Consider the following 18,956-nt stretch of genomic DNA (forward strand, 5'->3'; position numbering starts at 1 on the left):
AAGGCTGGGTAGAAATAGTATTTAGTTGTGACTTGGTTTTGAGACAGGGGCTCACTTTGGGAGAGGCTAGCCACAGACCCACAGCAAGCCAGCTTCAGCTTCCTGGGTTCAGAGACCATTGATTTGAGCCACGATGCCCAGGTGCCATGAATTTCTTCTGTGAAAGAAGATTTACTTCTATTTATGTATAGGTAGGCACATCTGTGTTTAAGTATGTGCATGTGTCAGGCCAGACAATCTTGTTAGATTTTCTATAGCTAGAGGTCCAGCAGGCAGATATGAGCCACCTGACATCGTTGTTGGGGAAAGCTACAGGCTTGAAGGTAAACATCATTTTGGTCCTCTGGCTGCTCTTCTGATGAATGACTGTGTATTACAGGAATAGACTCTAACTTCTAGATTGACTACAGCAGGCAAACACTATGTCGCTGAGTTAGAGCCCCAGTACTAAGCCTAAAGGTTGTTGTTGAAGAGATTGTGCTACCTTGGTTACACATAGAATTCAAAGTCAGCTGGGGCTACATAATGGGGCATCTCAAACCTACAGGCTGAAACCAAGACCCACACCCGCAAGGATTGGAGGTCTACTGAGCCTGCCCAAGCTCTACTCTGTTCTATTCTCACAGAATAAGACTACACTTCTCTGGGCCAGTTGGACAGATAGCAGCACCATCTCAAGTCAGTGGCATTGAGCACCTTGGAAAGCAGCAACTGGCTTTCCAACATGAAAACCTGGAGTAAGGTCTCTTTCAGCCCTGAGCTATTGGCTGAGGAAACTGAAGCTCAGCAGGCCAGGTTCCTATTTCACAAGAGGGCACAGGGGTAGGGTGCAATGTCTTGAAGATCCATATTCCAGAGTCCCCAAATGAGGGAAGAGGGGACTCCCACACAGCCTGCGGCTGAATAGTTCTGATGTTCACAGTAAGACACATGGAAGAGCTTGTGGATAGATTTTAGACTTAGGGTACTTGCCTGGCCTCTGTGAAACCTTGTTGTGATTCCCAGAACAATTGGCATGGATTCATAAGTTGTATTTTATATTCAGTTACCACTATTATGCAGGAGACACCATGTTTAAACGTGTGAATGCTCCTTTAAATCATGTTAGGTGGAGTTATACAGTCAAGCTATTCTTTAAAGAAATCAGCATGTGTATTCTATGAGAGTGTCAGTGGGGAGGGAGGAGAGAGCGGAAGTGAACCAACTCAGGCAGAGACTAGAAGAGGGCACTAGGTTTTGTGAGATGTGTGAAGGTCATGTGCATACCATGATGCTTTCAGAAGTTGGAACAGAACTGCATTTTTGCTGTTGTTAATGCCAACAAGGATCACTTCGTTAAAGCAGGTGCTCATTTCATTAAGGCCCATTGAGCATGCGCAGGTCCTTTCCCCTCCCTCTTCCGGATATGCAATCTCTACAGTGAGAAGTCTGTGTGCTCTGTGCTGATCTCAGTTGTTCTTTGGTGCTGCCTGAGTGCCTCCTGCAGGTAAACTGGGCTGTTGATAGGAGTGGGGTGCGGTGGGGGGCCATAGAAACAGTTGATGAGGCCATAACTAAGTGCAGAACCCTTAGGGGGTGCCGATTGTGCGCTGTTTGTTCTCTGTAGATTCTGGAGTGGCTTTTAAGAAAAACAGAATCAAGTCGGCTTGGTGGTACACACTTGGAAGCTGAAACAGATGAACCTCTAGGAGCAGGAGTCCAGCCTGGTCTACATGAGGAGATTCAGGCCAACCACTTCTAGGCTAAATAGTGAGACCTGATCTCAAGATTAATTAACTACTTAAGACATGATCACTTGTGGATCTTCCTGCAGTCCTCCAGGTCAGATCCCACCTTCTCCAGAGTCAGAGTCTGGAGAAAACAAAGGCCAGTTTGAATTACACATAATGACTTCAAGGGCAGCATTAAAAAAGAGCCACTTTATTAATGTGTCTATGTGATGTGTCTGTGTGTACACGTGCATCTATAGTGGTGCTTGTGGGGGTTGAAGTAAAATTTTGTGTAGTCCCTTTGCAACTTTTAGGTGGATCCTTGAGATTGAATTCAGGTGGTCCCATTCATTCTATGCCTGCAAACACTTTTACTCCCTGAGCTATGTCCTTGGCCCAACCTATCTGACTTCTGCACCCTTTTTTCTCAGTTAATTGGCTTTGCTTTTGACACAGCTTGGCACTTAGTCTCCCAGCTGACCTGGAACTCAGAATAATCTTGCCCGTCTCTGTCTCTAGAATGCTAGAGTGGAAGGGATACTGTTAAAAAACAATGAGCTGTAAAGAGTATTTAAATAATGAGCTGGTCAATCTGGTATTCTTAACCAAGCCGACTCAAGTAAAATCAGGTCTGTGAGGATGCTGTGCTTGTGCGGATGCCCATTATCTTATTCTCTTACCCTCTTGAGAAGCTGTTCCATGGTAGAAATGTGGAAATGTACTAGACAGGTTTTAGGAAAATGTATGACCGTGTAGAAATGATTGGTTGTTGGAGAATGTCAGTGTTACGGAAGACTGGTTCAAATGAGTTAGACAGATCTTACTATACTATTGACGTTGGGACAGGAATCCACTTGGGGCTGAACATGACTTGACTTTGTAGAGGTGACTGACTAAGAGAATTATGGTAATAAAGAAGGTTTGTGTGTCCAGGAAATTCTGAGGGTTTGGTGCCCTCAAAATGGATCCCCTTTCTTGGTATTGTGACTTCTGGGCAATAACTTCGATCTCCAGGGTCAACATGGTGGAAAGAGAGAGACAACTCTTGCTATTTGTCATCTGTCCTCTATATGGGAACAATGACAGGGCCATGCACCTCGCCATAGAATCCTGGGAAGAAATAAATATAGTTTACACAATTAAAATGTATGTGTCTCATAAGGAAAGCCAGCTAAAACTTTATCTTGGCAAGGATTCTGTGTGAGTGTCTTTCCCCAGTGCTGAGACTGTAGGTGTGCTCTACACATGCCAACCCCATCTTACACACCACATAGTTACACAAACCCCACCCCTAGCTTACACTCTGCTCCTATGCCCCCACACTCCCCAACCTGAACCTTATACTCAGTACCTGTGTCCTACACTCTTCCTCCCCAGCCTTACACTCAGCAGATGTGCCCCACACTCCCTTACCCGAGCCTTACACTCAACACCTGTGCCCTACACTTCCCCACCCCAGCCTTACACTCAGCTGCAGTTGCCCACACTCCTTCACCCCATCCTTACACTCAGCACCTATGCCCTACACTCCCCCAACCCAGCCTTACACTCAGCCACTGTGCCTCACACTCCCCTGCCCCTGCGTTACACTCAGCCTCTGTGCCCCACACTCTCCTGCTCCTCTTTTACACTCTGTGCCCACACTCTCCTGCTCCTCTTTTACACTCAGCTCCAGTGCCCCATACTCCCCCACCCCAACCTTACACTCAGCTCCTGTGCCCCACACACCCCCTCTCCTAACTTACACTCAACTTCAGTGCCCCACACTCCCCCACCCCAGCCTTACGCTCAGCTCCTGTGCTCCACATCCCCCCACTCCTACCTTACACTCTGCACCTGTGCTCCACTTCCTCCACAACTTTACCATCCATTCAGCTTGTTGATCACCTGTCTTACTTAATGCACCCAACGTCCTGAAGTAGAGACTCAAGGCCACAGAAATCCAGTTCATCAGGGACATGTAGCTATGCCAGTGGTAGTGTGAGGTAGAACACAGTGTTAGAACCCACTGTCCAGTTGTATCTCTTCACATCACCATAGAGAGAATAGCTATGATCCTTTTCTTGTGAAATCCTCTTTAGATATATTTAGGATTTTAGCAACTCCAACCAGTGGATTATGACAGGATATTGCATGAAGGTGTTGTGGGGAACCTCTTAAAAACAACAGATTTCAAAATCAGGTCAATGCAGGTGACAAAAATTTATTGTAATCAAGCTGCTACTGTTCAATCAGGGCCACAGAATGGACTGTGATTAGGATATAAACCATGTGCCTGAAGGGACGTTATACAGTATTTTTATAGGATGAGACCATGGAGAGGAGAGATGATGGCTTGTAGCATTGTTTAATCATATTTGTACTTTAGGGGTTGGGCAAGGGAGTTTTTGTCATCCAGGATAGAAGTAGGATCTTGGGTCAGGGAACATGACCTTAGTTGCACTGCCACCAAGATGGAGAAGCTGTCCTTGAAATGGCTGGACTCAGACTATAGCCTCCTACAAGTTGTCCCTGAGATGGCTGGACTCAGACAACTGTCTCCTTACAACAGAAGCTGTTCAGCTATTTGGAAGTCCCCAGGTCTCCTTGGACATGGGCTCTTGAATTTAGTTTCTCCCTATGATGACATAGAATCTGAGCACTTAATGGTGGTACTTACAGGGACTTTATTTTGCTTGTCCAACAAAACATTTCAATAATACGGATTCATCTTCTTGTTCCTCTTGTTCCTCTTGTTCTTGTTCTTCTTCCTCTTCTTGTTCTTCTTCTTGTTTTTCTTCTTCTTGTGCTTCTTTTTCTTCTTGTTCTTGTTCTTGTTCTTCTTGTTCTTGTTCTTCTTGTTCTTGTTCTTCTTCTTGTTCTTCTTGTTCTTGTTCTTCTTCTTCTTCCTCTCCTTGTTCTTCTTCTTCTTGTTCTTCTTTTTATTGTTCTCTTGTTCCTGTCCTTGTTTCTTCACATGACCTCCTAATTGTAATCCCCTCCTTCTTGTCTTCCTGTTCCCACCCTCCCTTCCTTTTCCATTCTATTCCACTCCCCTAGACCTCTGAGAAAAGGAGGTCCTCCTCCCACACCATATGATTGCAGCCTATCAGGTCTCCTCTGAATAGCCTGTGTCCCCTTCAAGGGGACAAATCAAGGGCACCAGAGTTCCTGTGAGAGGCAGTCCCCCTGTGGAGAATGAGCAGTCCATTAGCTACATCTGAACAGGGGGTCTAGGTTTTCTGTTTCCAACATCCTTGGTTGGTGCATCAGTTCATGCAGGTCTTTGTGGGTTGGATTTGTCAGCCTTGTCGCCTTCATTTTTTTTGATTTAGATTTTATTTTTCTATGTGAAGAAAAGATGTCGTGAAGAAGATAGTAAAGCCAGTAAGAACATGACTGTAGTTTTCTTTAACATAGTCCCATAGTTTTAAAAAATTTGTATTGCATATTTACACACTGGTAAAAAGAGCTGTATAGGTGTTTGAATGACTTTGCATTTGGAGGTCAGAGAACAACTTCATGGAGCTGGCACCCACCTTTTACTATTACTTTATTTTAAAATAGTTGTTTGGAAATTGTTTGTGGGTTTGTGTACTTATACACATATCATAGCCCACCTGTGTAACCCAGAGAAGCAATTATAGAATCATTCCTTCATTCCATCTTGTGGTTCTGTGGATAGAACCCAGGTCACCAGTGTTGGCCTCAAGTATGTGGACTCATTGAGTCATCTTGTTGGCTCTCTGCTCTCTATGCATCCTTTTGGGTGCTCATAACCACCTGTCAATCTAGCTCGAAGGGGGATCTGATGCCTCTAGGCCCATAGGCAACTGCAGTAATATTCCCTTTCCCACATACAGACAGACATGTAATAAATAATGATAAAAAGAAATCTAAGAGGAAATTTTTCTCATCCACAGGTATATCAGATTCATTACACATGTGTCTTCTTTCTAAACCCAAGCTCATGACCTAGTTTGTGAGACAGTTGCAAACTTTGAATCACTCTCATCTTCTGTGCTAAGTTAAGGCACTTTGGTTAGCTGTCAGTGGCCACCATCACTATAACAGTCCAGGGAAAACTACAAAGACTTGGAAAAACACAGCAGCTCAAAGCTCCTGGGAGACAGACCCTGCCACAGGACCATGTCCACCTACTTTCCTCTTAGAACAATGGACTTCCAGGTCCTGGAGAACTTGCACATTATATGTGCCTGTCCTATTTGCTTGGATTTCTTCCTAGACCCAGTGACCACTACCTGTGGGCACAACTTCTGTCATGCCTGCCTCAGTTTGTGGTGGAATGACCTAAATGACATTTTCCTCTGTCCTGTCTGCCAGACGTGCTTTGCACAGAGAAGCTTCAGCAGGAACTCCCAGTTTCGGGATCTGAGTGAAACCATCAGGCTCCTGCAGGAGACACAGAGCAAAAGGAAGCTTCAGGAAGAACAAGCCCCATGTCAGAAGCACAATCAGCCTATGGTCTTATTCTGTGTGAAGGATCTAGAAGTCTTATGTGCCCAGTGTAGCTTCTCTGTGGAACACCAGGACCATTACACCTGCCCCATTGAGAAAGCTGCCGTGTTTCACAGGAGAATACTGAACACGGTTACTGAGCTTCTGAAGATCCAAGTGAAGGAAAGCGAGCACATCTTAGCTCAGCAGTACAGAACCCCTGTTATATGGAGGATGACGTTTGAATATAAAAAACAACAGATAAGTTATGAATTTAGGCAAATGAAGCTGTTTATGCAGAATGAGCTGGAGGCACTTCTAAATGAGATCCACATTGAGGAGCTGGTGGGATTATCAAAACTCAGTGAACATCTTCAAGCCCTGTCTGATCATATTTCCACATTAAACGATCTGTTGAAGGAAGCAGAGGCCAACCATGGAGAGTCAGATCTCACACTTTTGACAACAGTTCCCAGAGCCTACCACAGGTTGGTAAACTTTCCCAACTGTCCCAAACCCTTGTCATGTGGAGTAAAGCAACATGGCCTCAGCCTCCCACCACAGTATTCTGGCTTGGATAAGATCATCAAGCAATTTCAAATAAATGTGACTTTTGATGTTAACACCGCACATCCTCAGCTTGTTTTTTCTGAGGATAGAAAATCTGTTTTTTTTTAAAGAAAGAGGACCAAGTGTTCAAGCTTGCGCTGAGGGATTTGACTTCATGCCTGTTGTCCTGGGGTGTAATGAATTTCGTTCAGGGCGATGGTTCTGGGGGGTAAAAGTGGGAAACAAGCCCAGGTGGGCATTGGGTATATGTCAAAACTCGCTTCATGGGGCCTGGAGCAGTCAGCCCTCCATTGCTAAGTGCTTCTTTGCCATTGAGAGAGACACTGACAGTGGCTATGTCACCTCTGGGCCCCAAAGAATGGATTTTCTGCCAGTGGTGTGGGCCAGTAAGATCGGGATATTTTTGGATTACGAACTGGGTGAGCTCTCCTTCTATAATATGGATGACAGGTCTCTTCTCTACACTTTCAGTACTTCTTTTACCAGCATCCTTTGGCCTTACTTCTATGCAGGAACAGATTCTGAACCTCTTAAAATCTTACCACTGTGTACAACAGACACAGGATCTTCATTCTAGCCTAACATAGGCAGCACATTTAAGCTAGCAATTAAGCAAACAATTGACAGGATCCAACAACAAAAGCCACAAATCTTCTAAGCTTAACCACTGCACACCAGACTGCATTCTTCTCTCTCCTTTTCAGTAGCTCTGAGACACATGATGTTGCCACAAGTGTGACACACACCTGTCCCATGCCAGCACCCAGGAGATTTAGCTTGCAAGAGTAAGGCAGACCAGCCAAGGACCTCTCAGCTACCCAGAAGTTATGAAATGAGTTATTGACATGTGTTATTTTTAACCTTCATTTTAAAGAACTGGCCATCCAAAGTAGAAAGTGAGAGACCTCATGTTTTCTTTTTAAAAATATTTTCAAATTTTTTAAATGTATGTGTGTGTGTGTGTGTGTGTGTGTGTGTTTGTGTGTGTGTGTATGTGCATGGACATGCTACCATGCTCATGTGGAGGTAGAATAGAGCACAACCACCGGGCACTGACCCTCTCCTTCCTCATTATCTTAGGTAGGGTCCCTTGTCTAGCACAGCCTATCCAAGCTAGCTGCCTTGTGAGCTTGTGAGTTTTTTCAGATTATGATCCCCTCCTCCTCCCCTTCATCCTTGCCCTCCTCCTCCTCTTCCTCCTCCTCCTCCTCTTTCCCTTCCTCCTTCTCTTCTCTTCCTGGGTTTACAGACGCACATTACAGTCTTGCTTTACCTGAGGACTAGGCATCAGAGCACACAAGGCAAGCACTTTCCTCACTTGGTCTTCTTCCCTGTTTGCAGTATCACTTTGTTGACACTTGAGGTCACTTCATGTAGCTAAAGCATGGGCGTCTAACAACCAATGGTTGAAATTGACACTGACCTCCCAATTTTCATGCCACTCCTTTCCAGTCTCCGGGCATGAAAGTAAATGTTTACTAGACTTGTTTCTCCTTTAGAAAACCTATGGTTTTGCATTTCTGTGCTTTTCGGGAATTAGAGAGCACCACAGAACATGTGCAGGTGTCAGGTGAATATTTATGAGTTGATTATCTCTCTTAAGTCGTTCTAGATATCAAACTCAGGTCCTCAGATCTATGTTACCAGCCTTTTGTTGGTGAGACAGATTCTTACTCTGTAACTAGTTTGAAGAACTTGAAGCAATATTCCCAGCATCCCACGTGTTGGGATGGTATCTAGACTTAAAGAAAACCAAAACTCCTGTTGAGATTTCCACCCCAGTATGGAGTGATTGCAACCAGGGCGTAAAGAAGTAGAGCACTGCACCCCTGAGCTACACCTGGCCTCTTACTGGTTCTTCTAACCCATCATCTTGACCAGTAATCCTTCACATGGTGCATGGTTTCTTCTTCCATCTTACCTTACAGGGATTATTTTTGTGTGAATGGTCCATTCACACAAGTCAAGCCACCTCATCTTGAGTTTGTCTCCCAACTGGGGCAGCAGCATCTCTCCCATGAGTCACCGTTTTCTTCCTATAACTGGTCCATTCACTGCCTATTTTTCCTTTTATATGCTGTCCTCTGACAGACATGTTTATTGTGTGTGGCATGAAGGAATGAGCACTTGTAAGTAAGTGTATATATATAGAAGCCAGAGGACAACCACAACTGTCATTCTCACGGATTTTGTTCACCTCCTTTGAGAGAGGGTCTCTTATTGGCCTGGACCTGCACACATACAGCAGATGGCTAGCTAGAAAGTCCCAGGAATTCTGCCTGGGCTCTGTACCAACATCCTATAAAATACAATGCATACAATAAAATAAAAGCCTATGTTCCTGGAATTCATGGAGGTGGAGACAGGAGGATCAAAACTTGAAGGCTCTCCTTAGACACACAGCCAGTTCCAGGCCATCCTAGAATAAGGGAGACCCTGGCTCTAAAAATGTAAACAAAAGGTCACTTGTAATTGTTGGGGTAAATATTTTGATCCTGCAGTTTGAGACTGAAATGAGGCAGCAAGTGCTGGTAATTGCAGTTACATTTAAACTGTGGTCATGTCCTCAGACTTAGGTCTTCCATGATAAACTAGCTGGACTCAAATATATTCTTCATGTTTCTGTACATATGTATGACATTGATGGGCAAAAAAGATTATTTTAAAAAACCATATGTGCCAGACATGGTGGATGTCTGAGTCAGAGGCTAGCCTGGTCAAAGTAGAGACCACATAGTGAGACCCTATCTCAAAAACTAAATAAAACTTCCTTTAAAAAGTGACAGAGTTGTCAGATTCTTGTGTTCATTTCACATTTACTTCACAGGTGAACTTGAGAAATGCATTTGGTGAAGCAGATGGGTTACACATGATGTGCACATCAAATTCCAGCACTCAGGAGACAGAAGCAGGAGGATTGCTGCAACTTCCAGCCTAGCCTGGGCTACATAGAAGATTTCATCTGAAAACAAGCAGTGTATGTGGGCATCTCTCACTTCATGAGTTTGTACCCATGACACATGTTATGCCATCTGCCTTCTCAGGAAGGTCACACACAGATTTCCTGTGTGTGTGTGTGTCACTTATGAGTGCCTTTTAGCCCTCGGCATTTCCATTTGTATATGAGCATGTTCACACATGTGCACACATGCGAGAGTATGCCGTGTGTGCAGAGCTCAGATGATATGTGTGTCAGATCCTCTGGAGCTGTTACTGCAGGTGATTGTGAGCCACCAGGCATGGATGCTGGAAACTGAACTCAAACACTTTTGCAAGAGGAACAAGGACACTTTACCACCAAACCATCTTTTTGGTCCCCTAAAATATTTTTATTGAATCCCAAAACTTTTTCTAAAAATAATAAATAAAAAATACCCACAGGCCAAATCTTAGATGGCTATGGGGTTGTAAGATTGCCCAGTTATCTGAATAGCATAGAAAAGTATAACTTCTCTTCTGTATTGTAAGCACTTGGTCTTTAACAGTGTAGGTTTGTTTGTGTTTGCCTGAGTGTGTGTGTGTGTGTGTGTGTGTGTGTGTGTGTGTGTGTGTGTGTGTGACATGGTCATTGTACCCTGTCTTGCAGCAACATCCCTTCACCTCCTGTGTCCTGACTCTACACACACACACACACACACACACACACACACACACACACACACACACACACACACACACACACCCTCTGCTTCCTTTATATCATTTCAGTCCTCCTTATGCTCTCTCTAAACCCTTCTTGCTCTTCATGCCCCGCTGCCTGCCAGCCATGAAGCTGACCTCCACTCCAGCTTCAGTAGTGTGGCTTTTCCTTTCTCTCCTCCATTTGCCTCCCCTAGGCAGCTGCCCTTGTTTTATATCTCACCTCTCCTGGAGATCTTTTTTTTAAAGCTCTTACAAAGCCTTTTCATGACCAAAAATATAAATAGAGGCCACTGAATAGATGAGTTATCATACATGGATTTTTCTCCACCTCAACCTCCCACAACTCGTTTTTTAATTCAGTGTTTGATGCAGTCTCCTGTAGACAAAGCAGGCCTCAACAGCAGGTGTATGTTGTATAGGACACATGCATTCCATGTTGTACATGTGGAGAACACAGAGGATAACCTTGGCCTTTATACCACCTGTGAACATTCCACCCATGCACATTCTCACAGATACACATACACATAAAGTAAAATGTAATTTTATAAAATCACAAGATATTTAGTATAATTCAGTGGGTGAATACAAAGCACCTGAGCACACAATACAGTGAAATTATCCTTTAGGCATGATATGGTCATTGCTGTGTTCAAATCAAAGCAGCTAGAATTACCCTGAGCTTTCTCTTGTGGGGAGCGAGGGGGCAGTGGCAGACACAGGAGGTCACGTTATGGTCTCAGTGGCAACTCTGTAAGTCCACAAGGTCCAGCTGCTCTCCCAGGGTCTATCAGTGGTTAGCCTCATTGCTGGAATAACAATTTATTTTCTTTGACGGTGTAGCTGCCCGTGGGTTACCTGTGCTTTGAATAGAGCTCCCATCAAACCAATTGGTTCTCCCAGCAATACTAAAGTGAGATCAATCCTTTGGTCTATCTAGGTTGATGACTCATTGGTCCACTTCACCTGAGGGAAAGCTAACACAGCCAACATCCACAACTGAAGACAAAATACTTGTGGTTCCACGGCTTGCTAGTCCCTCAACACAGACAAGTCTGCCCATTGTGATATTTTTAAAGGAGCCATGGCCTAGTGATGTAGATCAGACATAGAGTGAAAAGCCAAGCATGGCAGCACACACTCTAATCCCAGCACTTTGGGTGTTGAGGCAGGAAGATTGCTTGTATTTCCAGATCAGCTTGGGTGACAGAGTGCTGTCCCCAAAACAAAAATGAAAATTTTCCCCAAAACAAAATGAAATGAGGCAAAAACAAACAAAAAAAGCAAAAAACAACAGCAACAACAAACAAACAAAAAAACAAACCCACAAAACAAAAAAACCACAGCTATATTGAATGACCTGCATGATGAACTGGGAATATGAAAATGTAAACCATTCACTAGATAAGGCAGGACTCACCTCTGTGAATATCACTGCTCTGAGCTTTCCTAGAACTTACACATTAGAAGGTCAGCAAAACCCAGAGTTGAGGCACAGCTGGATGGTCAACATGAGAGGTGTGGATATACAAGACACCCTGAGCCAGGGCTCTTCCTTCTTCATCTGAGCTCTTTGTGGCATCACAATTTTTCCAGGTAATGTCAGAAGTCAATTAATTTCTGGACAAACAGTATCAAGAGACCTGCTGGTGTGAGGGATATCTGATGTAACTGCTTCCTGAAGGACATGTAGGTAAGCGGTGCTTATGTGGGATTGAGTGTACAGCTCATCTGGCAGAGTACTGTCTAGCATGCAGGGAACCCTGGCCTCAATCCCTAGCACTACATGAACAGATGTGATGGTGCGTGCCGAGGACTGATGGATGGAAGCAGGAGGGTAGGAGGGTCAAGGTTATCCAGGAATACATGTTCTAGGTCAGCCTGGAGCATATTAGACCCACCCACTCCCCTCCCCAACACACACACACACACACACACACACACACACACACACACACACACACTCACCCGAAAGAGAGAGAGAGAGAGAGTATTTTTCTCCAAAATCAGTCCTATTACTGTCATCTCATCACACCTGCTATTGTTAGCTCCCACTGCTGAGTATGAGGTGCCACTGGTCAGTCCAATGTCAGGGCAGCCACAGTGACCATCTCTATAATCACCTCATTCCTCTCAAGGTTGTGGCAGCAGGACTTTGATGATTAGGCTAGCATAAGAAACATAGGGGGAAAAGTTAAGAAAAGATAAAAAAAAAGACGAGAGAGAGAGAGAGAGAGAGAGAGAGAGAGAGAGAGAGAGAGAGAAATTTGTGATGTTTTTTAACCTTTTGTCTTAGAATTGATCTGTTAGTAAAGATAGTAAGTCCATATTATGCCTCTTTCTGTAAAGTTATCTCTTTCAACGATTAAGAAAAATCCATTTAATTTTACAGAAAACTTCAAGATATGCAGAGCTACTGCTAATCCTTTAAATAGATTCCCATCAGTGTTAAGGAGCTAATGTCTGTGGTGTACTATTAAGCACATACTGGTCTAAGGTATCGTGAGTTCAGATCCAGCCTTGTAGAGTCAGTTCACTCCTTCACCCTTATGTGGGTCCAGGGCTCAGCCTCCACCATTAGACTTTGAGCACGCCCTTGTTCACTGCATCCCCAATTCCCCACTTGTTTTGTTTTTGAGACCAGCTGCCCCTAGCCTTGGACTCGGGAGTCTTCTGAGTAGCAGGAACTACAAGTGTGCTTCCTCTGCAGTGGTTTCTGTGATAGCATGTTTTAGAAGGGACTGTTGTAGTGTGGAAAGAACAATCTGGAGCTAAAAGTCTGAGTGATATCAGGGAAAAAATCACTCAGCAATGATTGGCTGAGCCAGAAGACTAGTCATATCTGTCAGCAACAGGCTAAGGAAGTTGGTGATCTGTGCTTCCATAAATAGAGAAGATGCTAAGATTCTGGGAGTCATATATAGTCATCTAAGGGGTTCTGAGAGAACTGGCTGCCTGACGTCCCCCTAATATTCAAAGTCATGCATGGCCAAGGCCCTTCCGTAGAATGACAGAGTGAAACTGGCATGAAAACCGTGCTCCTAATCACAGCGAGCAGGACTGTGAGGCAGGAGTTTAAGGTCAGTTGGCTACACAAAATGAAAGGTTTCCATAAACTCTTTCACAAGCTTCTACAACATTTCAACATGACTTATAATAACTAGTGACAAGAACAGTATATGAGACCTACCAATAGTGTATATGTCAGGGGCACATGACTTTATACTTCTCAACATAACTTCTGTTACTGTGCTTTTGTGATTGGTTCTCCACACTGGCCTGGAACTCCCAGGACTGCTCTTCAGCCTCAGCCTGCCAAGCACAGAGATTCTAAGCTATAACTGAACAAGTCTTACTTTCTCCCGTGTTTTAACTCTGAGGTTGGTTGTATCTATGAACTCAGAACTCATGGGTATGGGGGTGTCTACACATGGATCACAGAAACAAACAAACAAAGTGACTCAGAGAGGAAAGCTTTCTTAAGGGGGACAAGGGCCCCTATGGTCAGGTGTCAGTATTTAACATAAAATGAGTTCTTCCCAATGTGTTTAGTTTTATGGAATTTTGGCTTGTTTATTGGGTTTTTTTTCACATAGTAACAGGCAGGTGTGGTGAGTGGCCCTAAGAAGAAAGTGTTCCTGGATACTTAATACAAGCCAGGTTCAGGAATGGCCACACTGGGCCTAGTGGCTCAGGCTTGTGATCCCAGACACCCAGGAGGCTGAGCTCCTGATATTGGCCAGGAGCGATAGGAGGGGGCACTCTCACAGTCTACAGTCTGGACACATGGGAGGTGGCCAGGAGGGACAGGAGGTGGCACTCTCACAGTCTACAGTATGAAGACATCGGAGCTGCAGCGATGTCTCTGTGGTTCAAAACACTTGCTGCTCTTGCATTTTCCTATGTGGCAGCTCACAAACTCCTTTAACTCCAGTGAGCCTGAGGCAAGGCAAGCACATGGCACACATGCATCTACATATATTAAAGAAACCGTAAACACAAGAAAGAGAGGTGTTCCTCTGAGTGTTGGGTGCACACTTGCAATCCTAGTTCTTGAGTGCTGAAGCAGAAAGACTAAGTTCAAGGTCAGTTTGGGCTACAGAGGTAAACTAGTTCCTGACCGTCTTGGACTACAGGGATATTTCCAAACATATCCCTGAAAGATAAGGAGACTCTTAAAAAGATAATAATTGGCCAGGGAGATGACTTAGTTGGTAAAGATGCTTTCCATAGCAGTCCAAGCCAGAGGACCTGAGTTTGTTCTCAGCTGTATGCATGTGATGGTAGAAAAGGAGAAACAACATAAGGCCCATTGTTCTTTGAACCCCATCCCTCCCATTCATGTTCCATGATGCCTGTGCCTGCAACAGTGCCAGAGGAGTGTGCATAGCAGTAGGAGACACAGGGAGAAAGCTCAGTGCTAGAGGCTTGAGCAGCCCTCCTGCTCAACTGCCACAGTGGTCTCCCCAACAACTGGTGCTACATACACTGTGAGACTTTTGTCTCAAATAATTATACCCTAATGACTTCAATACAGTCACTTATTATAGAAAATTCTCTGTTACACTATGGACATTTCTCAAATCTAGAAGTGCCTTAGCAAATTTCAGAATTTCATGTCAATGCCATTGGCTCCTGCCAGCTTCTTCTGTAACATACATTTTACTGTCCCTACCTCTAAGAATCTCCTTCCTTGAGCTGAAGTGATGGCTCAGAGGCTAAAAACCCTTGTTGTTCTTCCAAATGTCCTGAGTTCAATTCCCAGCAACCACTTGGTGGCTCACAATCATGTAGAATGAAATTTGGTGCCCTCTTCTGGTGTGCAGGCATCATAACACCATGTACATAATGAATAAATGAATCTTTAAAAAAACAAAAAAGAAACAAACAAACAAACAAAAAACTATTTCCATCATAAGGTCTGTCCTGGGTCAGTGATCTGTGTTGTGCCCTTGCCTTAATGAAGCAAAAAACACTCCCCAAAGTGACACACTCTGAGACAGTTGTAATTCTAAGAAGGAGTCAGTGAGGGGTCAGGCAGGCATCCGAGGAGTCCTTGTAGAGCGTGTAATAGTTAGTAGAAGGCTGTGACATTTAAGGGCACAGTATGGAGGGGCCCTCTGGACATTCCATTAAAGGAATGAGTAAAGTACAGAAGCCTAAAAGCTAAGGAGTTTTGCCAGAGCCAAGAAGTCAATGCTGCTCAGGGAAAGAGCAGGTTCTAGGAGAAGCAGGTACAATCTTCTTCTCTATGAGTTGGAGGACAACCCTGATTTATTGTTTTAGAATTGTGTCTCTGGCGATGTCAGCCACAGGCGCAAACAGGATGCCTGCAGCACAGATTAGGCTAGAAAATACCTCTGCAAGAGAGAAATGTCTGCTGTTGTTACTGAGGTTTTCAGAAGAAAAACCTGACCTAGATAGGCCCAGCAGGCTAGGCTACACCGAGGGTCTACCGTATATAAACAAAAGAGACCTTAACCCTGAGGAATAGGGATGGAAATTGAACCCAGGTGTGGTAGCTCAGGGCTTTAATTCCAGCTCCTAGAAAGACAAAGAATCCAGTTCACAGGTCATGCCTCTGCTATGAATGTAATTACATAGCTGTGTGCACGGAACTGAGTTGGCAAAATGCTGGCTCATCATGTAAGGAACCCTGGGCTAGAGGTGTGAGTCCAGGTTTCTTTAGAGAAAAAACTAGGTATGGGCACAAGCATGCATAATTAATTGAGGTGTGGATGGCTGGTCAATATCAGTCTTGCTTGCATTAATGGGTCACAAGCCCTCATCACTGTTGCCAATGAAGAGATCAAATCTGATTTTTGGAGGAGGATGACTCAAGTTGCAGGATCAGCATCAGCACCATGGAAGGTGTTATTGTCATCTGTTGTGCAGGTATAGGGCTTCTCTCCTGGGCAGTTTTGTTCTTCTTGGAATCCAAGGCGACTGCAAGTTTAGGGCAAAGACATTTATGGTTTAAGCTAATGAGAACAAGACAGACAGATACAAAATGATGGAAGGAAGTAAACTTTTTTGTAGACCAGGCTGGCTCAGGACTCAGTGGTCAGCCTGCGTATAGGTGTGCAGGGATGCTTCTCCACTGGTACAGTGCTAGCCCAGTGCCATGTACCTACAGAAGCCCACAGTTTGATTCCCAGCATTGAATAAACCTGCGTCTAATCCCAGAAGTTGGGGTAGAAAGCATAGCACAGGTTCTAGCTTTGACTGAGCTACAAGAACTCAGAATACTCACTCCAAACTTTTTTCCCTTGCCCCATTCCTCCCACTCCCAGGAAGCATTGCTTGCATCTTTTACATAATGGGTGTGGAAAGACCAGGGCATCACTTCTCCTACTGGCCAAGGGATTGCCCAGAGAGAACTGTTCAAAGTAAGTGGAGAGCTGGGAGTAGAGGCTGGGTAAAATAAGACCTGGGTTTCCTGAGGCTTCTGTGTCAAGGGGGAGGTCTGCCTCTCCAGGGAATCTGCTTAAACTTTATGCTGTTTGTTGTGGCTTTTGGCACCTCAATGCTTAAAAGATTACTTCAGGAAGTCCGAAAGGATGAATGGATGTTTGCCAGCTTCACTCAGGGCTTCTGTGGAGGGAGACTTGATCCCTCTTCCAGAAGGTTACAGAGAGGCGTGGTTTCTGTTCACAGCCAGGAATAGAGGTTGGAGGTATGATCACATCCCTACTGTGGTTCTAACTGATATAGTGCTATGTCTGGAGTACCTGAAGATGCTCAGTTCATTTCTCTGAGTGTAACTGGTCTAGGAACCTACAAAAGACAGACTAAGGCATGAAGAGACTAGTACCTTGTTCAAGATAACACAACCCATTAAATGCTAAAAATGTAATTTGCCAGAAGTCAAATCTGACAAGTATGAATTCAACTATCTCTATGTCTGTCTGTCTATCTATCTATCTATCTATCTATCTATCTATCTATCTCTTATCTATCTACCTACTCTCTCTCTCTTTTTCTCTGTCCTGTTGGAGACAATAGGCCACATAGCCAATGTTCAGCCATCTTTTCAGAGCCTGCACCTTTAAGTCTCTGTTTTTCCCAGAGCTTGCCTTTCACCAGAAACTATCAGACCCTGTTGTCAGTCAGCAGTTAGACTAAAGACAGATAGGGATGGAGCCACCCTGTTGTGAGTCAACAGTTAGACTAAAGGCAGATAGGGATGGAGCGACCCTGTTGTGAGTCAACAGTTAGACTAAAGCTAGATGAAGACAAAGCAAGATACCCTGTGTGCAGGACATGATTCCCCTGCCTGGAATTCCCCAGTGTTTGGAGAAAAGCCTGCAGCTGGGTTGCAATAGCAACATGCTTCCCTGCCTTCCGAGTATAAGAGCTGCTGCCTTAGGAATAAAGTTTAATCAATCAGACTTGCTCTCCTTTCATGTTTCTTGCATTCTCAACAGGAGACCTCCCTCCCGAGTTTTAGTTATAACCGCAGGTTGGGTCCCTTCCCCCCCCCTCACCCTCTATCTATTTTTGGTTTTTGGAGACAGGGTTTCTCCATGTAGCCTTAGATGATTTGGAGCTTACTCTAAAGTCCAGACTGGTCATGAACTCAGAGAACTGCCTCCTGAGTGCTAGGATTAAAGGCATGTCCCATGGCCACTTAGCAAAATCAGAAATATTTTAACTACATTACCTCTGGGCTTTTACCTTATAAGTTCTTCTGTGGTACATTTAATTATTTAAAAAAGGAACATGAATGGTATGAAGGGGGTTTTTTTGGGGGTGGTGGTGTTTGGTTGATTTTTGTTGTTGTTTCAGAAAGCAGTGAAAGAAAAAAAGATAAAAGGATAGGACAAGATGGTCCTCGTTTACCTGAAGTCAAGAGTCATCTGGTGGTTGGGATGTAACTCATCCTAGGTGTACCTCCTGCTTAATCCTAGCTGCCTCTCATCTCAGCATCATTACAACAAAGCCCCACCCACTGGTACTAGGCTGTAATATAAGTCCTTGGGAGGCTGAAACAAACACCATTTCTTCCAGTTCCAGGTCAGCCCTAAGCTGTGTGTGTACACCAGGAGTCCCCACTCATACCCAACTACAGTACCAGACTGTGTCAAGCTGAGTGCACAGCTGTAAGCCCAGCCTCCAGGAGCAGGGGCAAGTCGATCTCTGTGAAGTTAAATAAAGCCTAGTCTACGTAGTGAGTTCCAGGACAGCCAGAGAAACATAGTGAGAGCCGGTCTCAAAAACAACAAATCAAAAGAAACAAGCAAAACAACAGGCTAGGGACAGATCTGTTTGTAGAGTGTTTGCTCAGCATGCTTGAGGCCCTGGGTTCAATGCCCAGCAGGGCTCTGTGGTCCCAGCCATCTGATTGGAGCATAAGTGAGGTGGAAGCCTGATGGTCAGAGGTTACAGGGAGGGGTATTTAATCAGGGGTGTTCTGTGCCAGGTTTATTATCTGTTTTTCCTACAGCTCTGATTGGAGGGACAGGCAAGCAGATGGGCTCTGGGACCAGGTGGGCAGAGGAGCTAGGGCTCAGACTGACAGGCTTGGGAAGGACAGACTGGGAGGTCTGATGCAGCTATCGGGTAAAATGACGCCAGGCATCGATGGGAGTGTATGAA

At 44.5% G+C, this 18,956-nt stretch overlaps 2 protein-coding genes across 2 annotated transcripts in view; both read left to right on the forward strand.

Annotated features, from left to right (window-relative positions):
• LOC311583989 (tripartite motif-containing protein 75-like) overlaps positions 1 to 18,956 on the forward strand; it is a 135,688-nt gene that overhangs the window by 65,689 nt on the left and 51,043 nt on the right. The gene's annotated exons all lie outside the window — the stretch shown is intronic.
• LOC311584164 (E3 SUMO-protein ligase TRIM60-like) lies at positions 1,417 to 7,449 on the forward strand. The gene is made up of 3 exons (XM_084758281.1): positions 1,417 to 1,486; positions 5,612 to 6,812; positions 6,943 to 7,449. Exons 2-3 carry the CDS (start codon positions 5,838 to 5,840, stop codon positions 7,291 to 7,293), a joined length of 1,326 nt encoding a protein of 441 aa, XP_084614407.1. The 5' UTR covers positions 1,417 to 1,486; positions 5,612 to 5,837; the 3' UTR covers positions 7,294 to 7,449.

This window comes from Acomys minous (genome assembly GCF_964271855.1).
Source record: "Acomys minous genome assembly, chromosome: 15".
Taxonomy (NCBI): domain Eukaryota; kingdom Metazoa; phylum Chordata; class Mammalia; order Rodentia; family Muridae; genus Acomys; species Acomys minous.